The sequence below is a fragment of the Peromyscus leucopus genome, chromosome 5 (assembly GCF_004664715.2).
Source record: "Peromyscus leucopus breed LL Stock chromosome 5, UCI_PerLeu_2.1, whole genome shotgun sequence".
Taxonomy (NCBI): Eukaryota; Metazoa; Chordata; class Mammalia; order Rodentia; family Cricetidae; genus Peromyscus; species Peromyscus leucopus.
The window spans coordinates 124,428,434-124,440,449 of NC_051067.1; the positions used below are offsets into that span (position 1 = coordinate 124,428,434).

General features: G+C 51.6%; 1 protein-coding gene across 4 annotated transcripts in view; it reads right to left on the bottom strand.

The window, feature by feature from the left end:
• Positions 1-2,813: 2,813 nt before the first annotated feature.
• Klhdc4 (kelch domain containing 4) overlaps positions 2,814-12,016 on the bottom strand; it is a 32,263-nt gene continuing 23,060 nt past the window's right edge. For all 4 annotated transcript variants that reach the window (XM_028880819.2, XM_028880820.2, XM_028880821.2 and 1 more), the window contains 5 exons: positions 8,019-8,094; positions 6,071-6,279; positions 4,426-4,828; positions 3,394-3,519; positions 2,814-3,219 (listed from right to left, as the gene is read on the bottom strand). In XM_028880819.2, the coding sequence (XP_028736652.1) occupies positions 3,014-3,219; positions 3,394-3,519; positions 4,426-4,828; positions 6,071-6,279; positions 8,019-8,094 (1,020 nt within the window). In that variant the 3' untranslated portion in view covers positions 2,814-3,013. The remainder of the gene's footprint in view (positions 3,220-3,393; positions 3,520-4,425; positions 4,829-6,070; positions 6,280-8,018; positions 8,095-12,016) is intronic.

A 12,016-nucleotide genomic window follows, 5' to 3' on the forward strand; every position in this document is an offset into this window, starting at 1 on the left:
TCCTCTAGTCCTCTCTTCTAGCCCTTCAATCTAGTTCTTCCCTATCTCAGTTTGTTCCTCTCAAGTTCTTACCCATCTAGTTCTCCCATTCTCTTTTCTCTTCCCTCCCCTGTGCCCTGGAAGTCCCGGTATATAAAGGGAGGGTCTGAGCTAAATTGTGTAAAGCTATTACTTAACATCCACCTCTCCTAGGTGGTGGCTCCTTGTGGAATTTACCTTAAGTCAGGAGACTTGCATGTGGCTGCTATCATTGTTAGTCCTCGCAAGTTGGGCGCCCCCCTGGGAGGTGTCTCCTTGTGGAATTTAAGTCAGGAGACTTGCAGGTGGGCTGTTATCATTGTTAGTCTTTGGCAGTTGGGCGTCCACCTGGGTGGTGTTTCCTGTAGTCCTTGAAAGTGGCTAAGGGAGATAATCTGATTCCAGAGAAAGCCTTTCCTGAGGCTGTTCTCCAAATACCTGGAATGTGTATGTCCAGAGAGTGATCGGTCCACATTGTTAGCCCTTCTTAGGGAAAAGTCAGTTGGAAAAACTATGAAGGCACACATGATTTCCATAACAGAATACAGCTGATGTATAACAAGCCAAGTAACACCAAGAACTCCTTGGGATTTGGCTTCCTCTGGAGGAATTCCCTGATCCCTCCAGGTAGTGACTTTACCATAACCAGCTGAGTTCTTATGATATTCCTGCGGCCTGCAGCAAGCCCTCATCATCTAAGCCTCCTCCCCATCAGAGAGGGTCACCCCATCTCCCTCATCCTGCCCCTGGGCAGACCATCAAGACCAGGATGCAAGCTCAAAGCAGCTCTAGCTGTCTCTAGCCTGCACTGTGGCTCCCTGCTGTGCTGACAGCCGCGGGTTTCTACTGGACACAACTGTATCAACAGACTGAGTGACCGAGTGCCGAGTGCTCTGGGGAAACAAGTGGCAGTCCCTTGGGGAGACTTTGCTCTACAGCGCTAACCTGCCCATGATGGCAGCAGCACTTAGTTCATTTGGCACGTGGGTCTGAGAGATGGCATACTGACCTCACACTGCTAGGCTGGAGCCCCACCATCCCTTCATATAAAGGAACAGCTATCCCTCCCCAGAAACCCGTGTCTCCTTCCTACAGCATACCAGAAGGGTTTCTGCATGCAAGGCTGTCACTGACCAGAACCGGTTCCTCCGGCAGGAAGGCTTCTAGCCTTGGCACTTTAGTGTATTTGTTTCATTATCTGGCCACTGGCTTGCTACCTGCAGCAATTCACTCTTAAAAGTCAGAATAAACACCATTATCAAACCATTAAAACAAAATCATACTTAGAATAAATAGTAAGGGTTTCCAGCCTGGTGTAGTGGCCCACGCCTTTAATCCCAGCACTAGAGAGGCAGAGTTAGGTGGGTCTCTGTGAGTCCAGCCTGGTCTAACTAGTGAGTTCTAGGACAGCCAGAGCCACAGAGTGACAACGTGTGTGGAAAACAAAACGAAATGAACACTAAGGGTCTCCAGCTCTTTGGTGTTTCCCTTTGTTAGGATTCAACTCTACCAACCCCAAGGGATCCAGGGCCTCTGAGCAACCCCTTGGCCTCAGCTAATGGCATGAATTGGGTGGCTAGCTCAGCACTCCTGGGGATACCATACTCAAACCCCACAAAACCCACCTGGAGCCACAGACTGCTGCAGGACAGAGCAAAAGGCACAGGTGGCATGCACTCCAGCAGCCCAGGCTGCACACACTAACTGTCCTGGTCACAGTAGCCACAGTGACACTGGACATCCCCCAACAGATAGTGGCAGCGGCTGGGGAGCCATGGTCGTCCTGGGTGTGCCCTCCCCTCCTCACTGCTCCACGGTAAGGTCTGTCTTCTTGCACTCAGCCTTGTGACCACATTCAGGTAGCCACCCATTCACCCTGTGGGCTCACAGCCCAGGACGGGCAGCAGATACTTCCCAACAAGGAGCCAATTCCTTGGAGTTTTTCTATTTCCCTCGCCTTAGTTCAGAAGCAGGGTCTCACTATGTAGCCCCGACTGGCCTGGAACTCTCACTCTTCCTGTCTCAGTCTTGGAGTGGGCACTGGCAGTGCTGGGGTACTAGACCCATGGCAATGGGTTCCCGGCTCCCTGACGCCATGAGGGGCTAGGTTCTTGCCCTGCAACCTCCCTGTCACTTCACAGAAGATAGCCCTGTGCCCAAACAGGAAGAGAGAAGGGAAGGTGCCACCACTTCCTCCTCAAAAAGACTGCGATGGAGGGGCTGGAGCAAGCGACAACTCAGAGCTTCAGAGCACTTGCTGCCTTTCCAGAAGACCAAGGTTCAGTTCCCAGCACCCATCTCACATGTCTTACAACTATCCCTGTAACTCCAGCCTCAGGGATCTGATACTCTCTTCTAGCCTCCATGAGCACTGGCACACACATTCACATAAATAAAATGAAAATACACGTCTAAGCCAGGCAGTGGTGGCGCACGCCTTTGATCCCAGCACTCGGGAGGCAAAGGCAGGCGAAGCTCTGAGTTTGAAGCCAGTCTTGTCTACAGAGTGAGTTCCAGAGCAGCCAGAGCTACACAGAGAAACCCTGTCTCAAAACCCCCCAAAAAATACATGTCTGAAAATGAGGGGGGAACCCCCCCCCAAAAAAAACCCACTGAAGCGGAGCCATGGACCTGCCCCTATATCCATAACATTCTACCCAGAGACCCAAGCACAAGGCCAAGCGGCACAAGAGCCGTGGCACTCCACAGCAGCTTCAGGTGACTGCTGGGCTGCTGGTGACCTTCCGATGGATGACACATAGCTCATCTCCTTGTTCTGCAGAAGAAAGAAAACCTTAAGAGAACACAGCCCAGTTTTATTAGGACAAGAGCACATATCCTACGGGTCCCTCACGTTCACGTCTCACTCTAACCTTCTTCAGTGTGGACGAAATCTGTGGTGAGGGCAGTGACGTCCTCATCAGACGCCGACACCCACTCGGCAGGGGCCTCCTCCTGCCTGGCTGAAGGACACCAGCGATGCTGCAGCCACCGCTCAGTCTAATGTTTGGCCGGCCTTGGCAGTGTCTTGCACCGCATCATCAACCAGTGTCTTTGCCATGGCATGGGCTACTTTCAGCACTTTCTTCTCCTTTGCCTCGGGCCCCATGTGGTTCCGGGCGAGCTTCAGCCAGTACTGTTCAGTCCGGGACAGGTACTCTTCGTACTGCTCCCCAGGCGCCACCTCTGGGTGCTGTGGATCTTTCCATCCCAGAAGGAAGAAAGAAACAGAGCATGCTCAGTCAGGCAGTCCCGAGGGAGCAGGGCAATGTTGCACTGCATGGCAACTTTCCTGGACCCACTCTAGACACAGACTGTTAAAGCAGCCTCCCACAGAAGCAATGCCCAGAACAGTCACCTGCCTAGGGTTCTCACCTGTCCCCTCCTCAGCACTCTCCTCCGTACTGTCCTCCTCCTGGTCCTCATCTCCCCCCTCTGCACCCTCTTCATCCGAGCTGCTGTCCTCTTCCGAGTCTGTCTCCTCCAGCCACTCCTGAGATTCTGACAAAAGAAAACCAACACAGGGTTCTGGCTACAACCTGGAAGCCAGGGACACACACAGCGGGGAACTGTCATCGCCTCACAAAACCCCTTCTTCCACTCAAGGAATGGGACAGGAACCCCAACTCTTCCGCCCTGAAGCCTGGGATTAACAGAACGGCACATGCCTCTCAGACCTCAGCAACTTGGGAGTGATGCTGTGGTGGGCACCAACTCCAGCCACACTGCCATCCCAGCTGTGGGCAGCTGAGTGGAGGCTGCCTCTTCCTGGGCCCCGACAGCCCCAGTGGTTCCCAGAAGACGGTGACAGACTATGAGCAGTGCCTGTCCTTAGACATGCAGGTTTAGTCTCGAATCTCAAAAAAGTGAATGATGGACCTGGGCATGGCAAGGCACACCTTTAATCCCAGAACTCAGGAGGCAGAGGTAAGTGGATCTATTTCAGTTCAAGGCCAGCCTGGTTTTACAGCAAGTTCCAGGTCAGCCAGGAATACAGTGAGACTGTCTCCTCCGCCACCCCCCAACAACAACATTAAAAGATTTAGGACCAACAGCAGTCTAGGATAAAATGGGTATGTCGTGATTTCTGAGCAATGAAGGATGGAGACAGCTACCACCTGAATGCCAGTCACCAAAGGCAGGCTCAAGTCCTGCCTGGTCTGCACTGACCCTGGAAGATGAGAGGCACATGTCGCAGGCCTGACCCAGGTACCAGTGACTTGTGCTGTTACCCATTTGGTTCCTGCTTAGCACCCAGAGCAGAGAGGCGTGTGCCAGGTGAGCCCCCCTCTATACCCAGGTTCTTCTCAGGGAAACTTGGGTGAGTCAAAAGCAGGGTTCCCTAAAAGCAGGGCAGAGGCTTTCAGAAGATCAGCACTCCATGGGGGCCTCACCCAACCCGCTTACTTGGATCCGTCTCTACCAAGGTTTTCCATCCTTCCATCTTGTGAAGGTCAAGGCAGTAGAGGTCACTAAGGGTCACCTGGCGGTCACCAGCTTCAAACATGCCGCCGTAGACATAGAGCAGTCCATGCTTGACGGCCAGCATGGCATTTGAACGTGGACATGGCTCCTGCCCAGTGTTGCTGGCCTCCAGAGCACTGTCTTCAGCATTCGGTGGGGGTGGCACCCCCGGCCCCGAGGGAGCAAGCACTTGTTTGATAGTGATCACTGTCCCATCTTCAGCCACCACCTCTTTGATCACCTCCAGCGGCTCTGGGGCACCAGTCCCCCCACTCCCCTGTTCAGGGGCACCTTCACGTTCCTCTCCTTTGCCCCGCCGCCGCTTCTTCTTCTCCGACTTGGGGCCCTGTGAACACAACTCAAGCTGCACAGCAGAGCAGTGACAGCCCTTCCTCCACATGCCAGTCAACATGCCAGTCAACATGCCAGTCAACAGGCCATCTAACAGGCCACTCCTGGGAAGAGGGGCTGAGCAGTGCAGGAGTGAGCACAGGCACCCCAGGTAGCAAGGACGGCAGGCTAGGAACGGACTCTAGCCATCACTGTAGTGAGGGACAGTCATTCCTGAGTCCCACACTGGGAAGTACCCAGGAAGACCAGGCCTGGCTAACATGCAGACAGTGTATCCATTCACGACTGTCACTTACAAAAGAGATGCAGTCTTCTCCCAGCCAACAACAGGATGGATGACAAGGGGGTCAGCACTCCCCACTGATCTTCCAGACCATGTAGGGCCCGCAATCACCATCACTTCAAAGGTACCCTCCCACTGAGTTCTCCTGAAGGAGGACATGTACTCTGTCTCCCTGGCCACTCTGCGGAGTATAGCTGAGTGGCTCTCTAGCAGCCTCTGTCATCTAGCAGAATGCCATGCTCACAAGATGGCACTTACTGAGCTATATTCAATATTTAAATATGCCAGCCAACCTGGGTCAGCTCCTTGTTCTAGACAAGAGACCCACTGCATCCTGAAGCTGCAGTGGGAGTCTCACACATCCTGAAGAACATCATGGGGCCTGAGGGCCAAGTAATCGGAAAATATAAAGCTAACCTACACACTGGATTCAATGCTCTTGGCCATGTCAGAGACGCTGAGTGCTCTGCCTGGTGTAGCTTCTCATGGCAGGGGCCGACATGTTCAAGGATGCTTTCTAACAGAGACCTTCCACGAGGCTGAGCCCACAGCAGGTACTAGCTCCTCTCGTTCTGTGGGCACCCAGAGCAGTTGCATGTGCAGATGCCAGGGCTGCCTGGGGCCCTCCAGGGACTTGTACCTGCTAGTCTGTCTGCTCCAGGCAGGTCCTGGGCAGCAGCCACACTGACAAGGATGACAGAAATGAGGGCTGAGCTCAAGTGACAGACACGAACTGGCACCGAGAACTTGACATGCTCTCAACGCCTCAGCTCTGTCAAAGAGTGGTAAGTGACACCAAGAAAGAGCAGGGGCCCCCAAACCAAGGAGGCCACAAGCCTAGTCCCCCCAGGACCCACACACAAGAGCACATGGACCTTAAAAGGAAGCAACAAGGTCCGAGAGTGGGCAGGAGACAGACAGGTAATGTGGAAGACTCCCAAGAGCCTAGGCTACCTTCAGCTGTGCTGAGAACCAGCGACTCCTGGCAGCATCATAGACATACAGGTCACTAAAGAATGAGCCCTCCAGGCTCTCCTCCTCTTCCTCATCGCACACGCCCCCAAAGACAAGTATCTGATGGTTGGGAGCCATGGCCACAGAAAAGCCAGACCTTGGAGTAGGCTTGACCCCTGAAGGGTTAATCCGGGTCCAAGTCCATTTGCCTGTCGAAGAGAACAGAGAAAGGGGTAAGAGGGGACACTGAGCGCCAACCAAGAACACAAAGAGAGCCCTGGGCACCTGGGATGAGGATAATGGCAAGAGTTTGAAATCCTGTTAGGCATGGAGTCTCCCTTTGTTCCCTATGCAGGAAGAGGGGATGCCAGTCAACAATGCTCAAGGTCCATCCTTCTCAAAGCTCAGTTGCGTGACAGACTATGCCCCAGACTCCGCCTTCTAAGGGACCATGGCACCAACTGATGAGAGGCAGAGAGGTAGATATGGAGGTGCCCTCTTGCTAGTCAAGGCCCACAGCCTGAAATGTACCTCACTGGAGTCCAAGCCAGCCCACCCAGTCCTGAACCACCTCTCCTCTGGAGACAGCTGCTCTAAGCTGTCCCAACAAATGCCACCTTCATCTGACAGTGCTGGCTATGTGGCCTGGTATGACATATGGAAAAGGTCTTCCCATTGCTTCTGGAAGAAAGAGCGGAGATTGTCCATTCACTAGACACTAAAAAGTACTGGTGACTGTGCACTGGGTAGTGGCTGACAAGGCCCACAGTGCAGGTAGGACTCTGGGCCTGCCCACTTGTGGTCACCAGTCAACTACTCACAGCGGCAAATGCTGTGGGGAGGTACTAGAGATGAAAACACACCAGCATGTAGCATGGAGTAAGTGAAGCCCACCATCTTCCACTGTGCAACCAGAGAGAGTGCTGCTCACGGCCCAGGACCCCCTTTTCATGGGGCCTGGTTCAAGCGTCACAGGTCCCCAGCCCTAGGTTCCTGCCAGCAATGGCAAATGATCTCACCGGCCCCTACCACTGCGAAGTGCTCATGGGCAGATCAGTTCCGAGGCTTCCCTTGAAGAATGCTAGAGCAGAAAAGAGGGAGAGTCTGTGCATGGCTCTCCTCACCTCACAGCAGAAGCTCACAAGGGCGCCGAACACACTGTCAGCTCGGCAGCAGCCCTGGCACCACAGCCAAGCCTGAGCCCCAAACTATGCGCCCCAAAGCCCAGGCCACAGTACTCAGTAAACCAGGACAAGCCCTACAGAATTCCACATCCTAACAATGATTGTGTGCTTCTGAGTAAGAACACATTCTTTAAAATGTCAAGAAAGGGGGGCTGGAGAGATGGCTCAGAGGTTAAGAGCACTAACTGCTCTTCCAGAGGTCCTGAGTTCAATTCCCAGCACCCACATGGTGGCTCACAACCATCTGTAATGAGATCTGGTGCCCTCTTCTAGGTGTGTAGGCATACACGCAGGCAGAACACTGTATACATAATAAATAAATAAATAAATCTTTTTTTTTTTTTTTTAATGTCAAGAAAGGACAGGAAAACAGCAGCTCCTTCCTTTCCATCTCTCACACCACATCTACCCATACATGGCTTCCGCACCTTGGGGTCCTGAGAATGCATGCATAGGGAGCCTGCCCAAAAGTGCCCTCCCCAATTTTCTCTCTCAGCATGAAGACCACACCTGAGAATAACACAAATATTAACACATGGCTTTCAAGGGGGACGCAACAGCTGAGTGATCTGGGCTCCTGCTGGGTTCCAGGGCACACTAAGGACTCACTCATGTCAAATAAGGCTCTAGACAGGCAACAAGGATCTCAATGCAGTTCCCATTTTGATAAGAGGGACACATAAGCTTTGTTTCTGCCCAGAGGCTAAATGCAACCCACCCCAAGGCCACACAGCCAAGCCCCAGTCCTCAAGGCACAGCAGTACCTTCTCCTCCTTCCTCAGGCTTCAGCAGGAACATGTCTGAGTGCTGGGTGCCTTTGTCCACATCTTTCTTGACTCTCTGCAAAACAAAGAAGTCTTGAGAACCAGCCAGGCTGCAGCAGCACTTAAGAGAGCCCAGATATGGCTGACCAATTTTAAAGCCACCACCAATGGCCAGTCACGCTGGCTGGAACGCTGCAGTATGCTCTACCACAGAGCTCCCATCCATCCACAGGTCTATACAATGTGATGGACCCACACACAGCAAAGTCCAGCCATACCTCACTCCAGCGCCACCTTTCAGGCGGCACAGCTGCAGTGGCACGGTGTGGCAAGAAGCATGCCAACACCACTTACAAGTGGGAGCCTTCAAACCCACACATCCCCGGCCCCTAGCTTTAAGCTTCAAACAGTGATGCTGACCAGCTGCCAGCCCTGAGCCCACAGCACATACATCTCCTACTCAGCACCCCAGGGCCCAGACAGCTGTTTGCCAAGACCATCACCCTGAGAAAGATACCAGTCCACGTAAATGTCTTCCCGTATTGTTTGTGCTGAAATTCTCAGTTTCAATACACTAGATCATGCCACCTTTCCATCTACAGGAAAACGGAAAGGCAGCACAGAAGCCCTGCCTGCCCTAGCAGCTGCCGTCGCTCATCCTACCCAGATGTGCAGAAGCGACACTGAACAGAGCGACCAGTCAGGCCCCACGGTCCTCATTGTCTCTGCTGTTGCTTCTCTCCCTAGGGTACCACTCAGGTCCTACATGTCCTGCAGGCTGGCTAAGCTCTGCCCTAGGGAACCACTAGTTCCCCTTTCCATCTGCACTGTCCAGAAGGATGTGACAGGAATGGCAGGTAGGAGGTAGGCGGGCACACAGGGTATTGTCCTTAGAGACCAAGTGCTGGTGTTTTTGTGTCAAACTGTAATGAAAATAGCAAGTCTGACCCTCTGGCCTCTGGCTCCCTATGCTTCCTCTCTCACATACGCTCTACCACTGGGACACCATCTGCCATGGGCCATCCATGTCCAAGCCGAGATTTTCAGCCTTCAAGCTCATTTCATAGTCAAGTGTGCCCTCATAGTCTGGGAGGGCTGAAAAAAAAGGTCTCTTTTCTTTTAAGTCTTCAGCCGGTAGCATCTTATTACACTCTCAGAAATAGGGCCACTATGTGTACCACAGGACTGCTGGGCTTGCTCATTTAAATGAGACTTGATGTGCACCACGAGTGCACTCAACTCTGCTGAAAATAAAGTAACGAGAACACTGTCTACAGGTACTGGGGACTGCAGAGGTCCAGTAAAATATTCCACCTGAAGCACTCAGAGCAGACCCAAGGAAGCCAGGGCATGAAAGGAGAGGCGGGCAAACACTAGGGGTTAAAAGGTTTAAACATGCCTGCAGGAACAGAGAGAGAAGGAAGTGAATGCGGTTTACCCAAAACTCGGGGTGCGTGAAAACCATTATAGAGACCTACTACTTTTTAACTACATTTTAAAATGTAATTTAAAAAAATAAATAAAAGAGTTTGGCTGGACGTGGAAGTGCACACCTTTAATCCCAGCACTCAGGAGGCAGAGGCAGGTGGATCTCTGTTGAGTGTGAGCCCATCCTGGTCTACAGAGTGAGTTCCAGGACAGCCTGGGCTGTTACACAGAGTTTTTAAATACCGAGTTTTGAACAGAGAATTTTGTTACAAAGAGTTTCGAATAAACAAAAACAAAACAAATAAATAAATGAAAGGAATTTGAACACAGGTATCCTGAGCCAGGTATTTGATACCTTAATAGAGTTACTGGTCAAGCAGGCCCCAGAAACAGCTAAAACAACACAAGTGATTGCCATTGCTCTTGGTTGCCCACCAGACCTAGATGGGGAAAATCTTCTGCTGACACCACTACAAGCTTTGCTTGGAAGGCAATCAGGATAGAACTGATCTGAAAACTTCCTCTCTGGCTGGCTAGCTTCCATAGTGTCTGAAGATGCACTGCAGGTCACTAGGGTCAACGGTATTACCAAGAGGTGAACCCTGAATACTGTAATACTGACCTTCCAGACAAGATGTGTCCATTGGTAAAATAGTGGCATTAAGGTTATGGGGGCAAGTAACCACTGACTGGAACTGAGGCTTGCTCCACAGGAGCAATTCATGCCTCGTACTGTAAACTGGTCAAAGGCCCATGGCTTGGGAGGTCATAGTCCCTACTACTGTTGTTCTGCTAAGCGGACACACTGGGAATCTGTCTTCTAAATATTTATGTTTCTACCCACAGATCAGTGCTGCCCTCTACCTTGGTCAGAGAAGCGTCTCTCTGCAGTGGGCAGCAGTAAACACAGAGACTCATAACTGGTCAAAGTGCTGAGAATAAGTGGCTGCTGAGTGCTCTGCCCTAAATGGGACACTGAGATCAACCGCCACCTCCTAGGGCTCAGGGAACAGCACTGAAGAGGGGACAGAAAGAATGTAAGAGCTGGGGGATGGGCAGGAGTGCTGTGAGGGGCTGTCTTTAGGATATGACACAGCCATTGTACTCAGGAAACTCAGAGCAGCAAAGGTCCCGTGCACAGGACCTGTGCAAGATCAAGCCAACAAGGTTTATCACCATTCTGGCAGGCTGTGCTAACTGGACTCAGTAGGTTACAAAACACAAAAACAGAGTGCATTAAGGTGGGAAGGGGCATGCTGGGAGATGTCTGGGAGAATGGGATGGGGATTTGGAAGAGCTGGGTTTAATCTAGATGCACTGTAAACATGTATGAAACTGTCAAAACAATAATAAAGATATTCTTTAAAAAAAAAAAGAAAAAGAAAAAGAAAGCAATGAACTGAAAGATATAGAATACGAGAGCTAGTAGGGCAGAAAGGACTCCGTGGGGGCCTGACAGAATGGCCACATTACACGCTACATAAATGGGTGTATTCACTGCACTCCGGGTAAACTATGTAACAGTCAACACTGACCTCTACCTGACTCCCCACAATCACACACACGAAGTGTGCTAGACCAAGAATGGCAGAATCTCTGGGGCATGTAGGTGTTAACTAAAAAATTCAGGTTAGCCGGGCGGTGGTGGCGCACGCCTTTAATCCCAGCACTCGGGAGGCAGAGCCAGGCGGATCTCTGTGAGTTCGAGGCCGGCCTGGGCTACCAAGTGAGCTCCAGGAAAGGCGCAAAGCTACGCAGAGAAACCCTGTCTCGAAAAACAAAACAAAACAAAACAAAACAAAAATCAGGTTAACTATGCACTTGAAAATTTTTGAAATACAAACGATTTTTAAAGAAAGTAATGATAGGGTTTTTGGTTTTGGGTTTTTTTGTTTTTTGTTTTTTTTTTTAATCTCTGATTTATAGCAATGTCAGGAATGGCACAGTACCAATGAGGAGCGGGGCAAGTGGGTGGCCAGCACCTGCAGATAAGCCAGCAAGAGACTCCTGAGCATCGCCTTGGGAAGACTGCTACAACACTGTCTGCAGACGCAGGGAGAAGGACACTATGCAGTCGTTATGACTACAGTGTAATACAGACTATTCACCTGGCAGTGCTCCTGGGAGGTTGGCACATGACCTAGGCTTGCATCCCCAGCACACACATAAAAGCTGGGCTTGGCAGCCAGCATCGGTAGTCCAGTCTCGGGAGGTAGGAGAGGCACAACCAATTGGCCAGCTCCATGTTCATTGTGAGGCATGTCTTAAAACAAACAGGTGGAGAGAAACTGAGAAAGATGCCTAATATTAACCTCTGGCCTACACACATACCCCCCCCCCACAAACACATATACACCACACACACAACTACATACACCCACATGAACACACACACACATCTCTGGCCAGGCGGTGGTGGTGCATTCCTTTAATCACAGCACTCAGGAGGCAGAGCCAGGCAGATCTCTGTGACTTTGAGGCCAGCCTGGGCTACAGAGTGAGATCCAGGACAGGTACCAAAACTACACAGAGAAACCCTGTCTCGGGGGGGGGGGGGGGGCCGGGGGCGG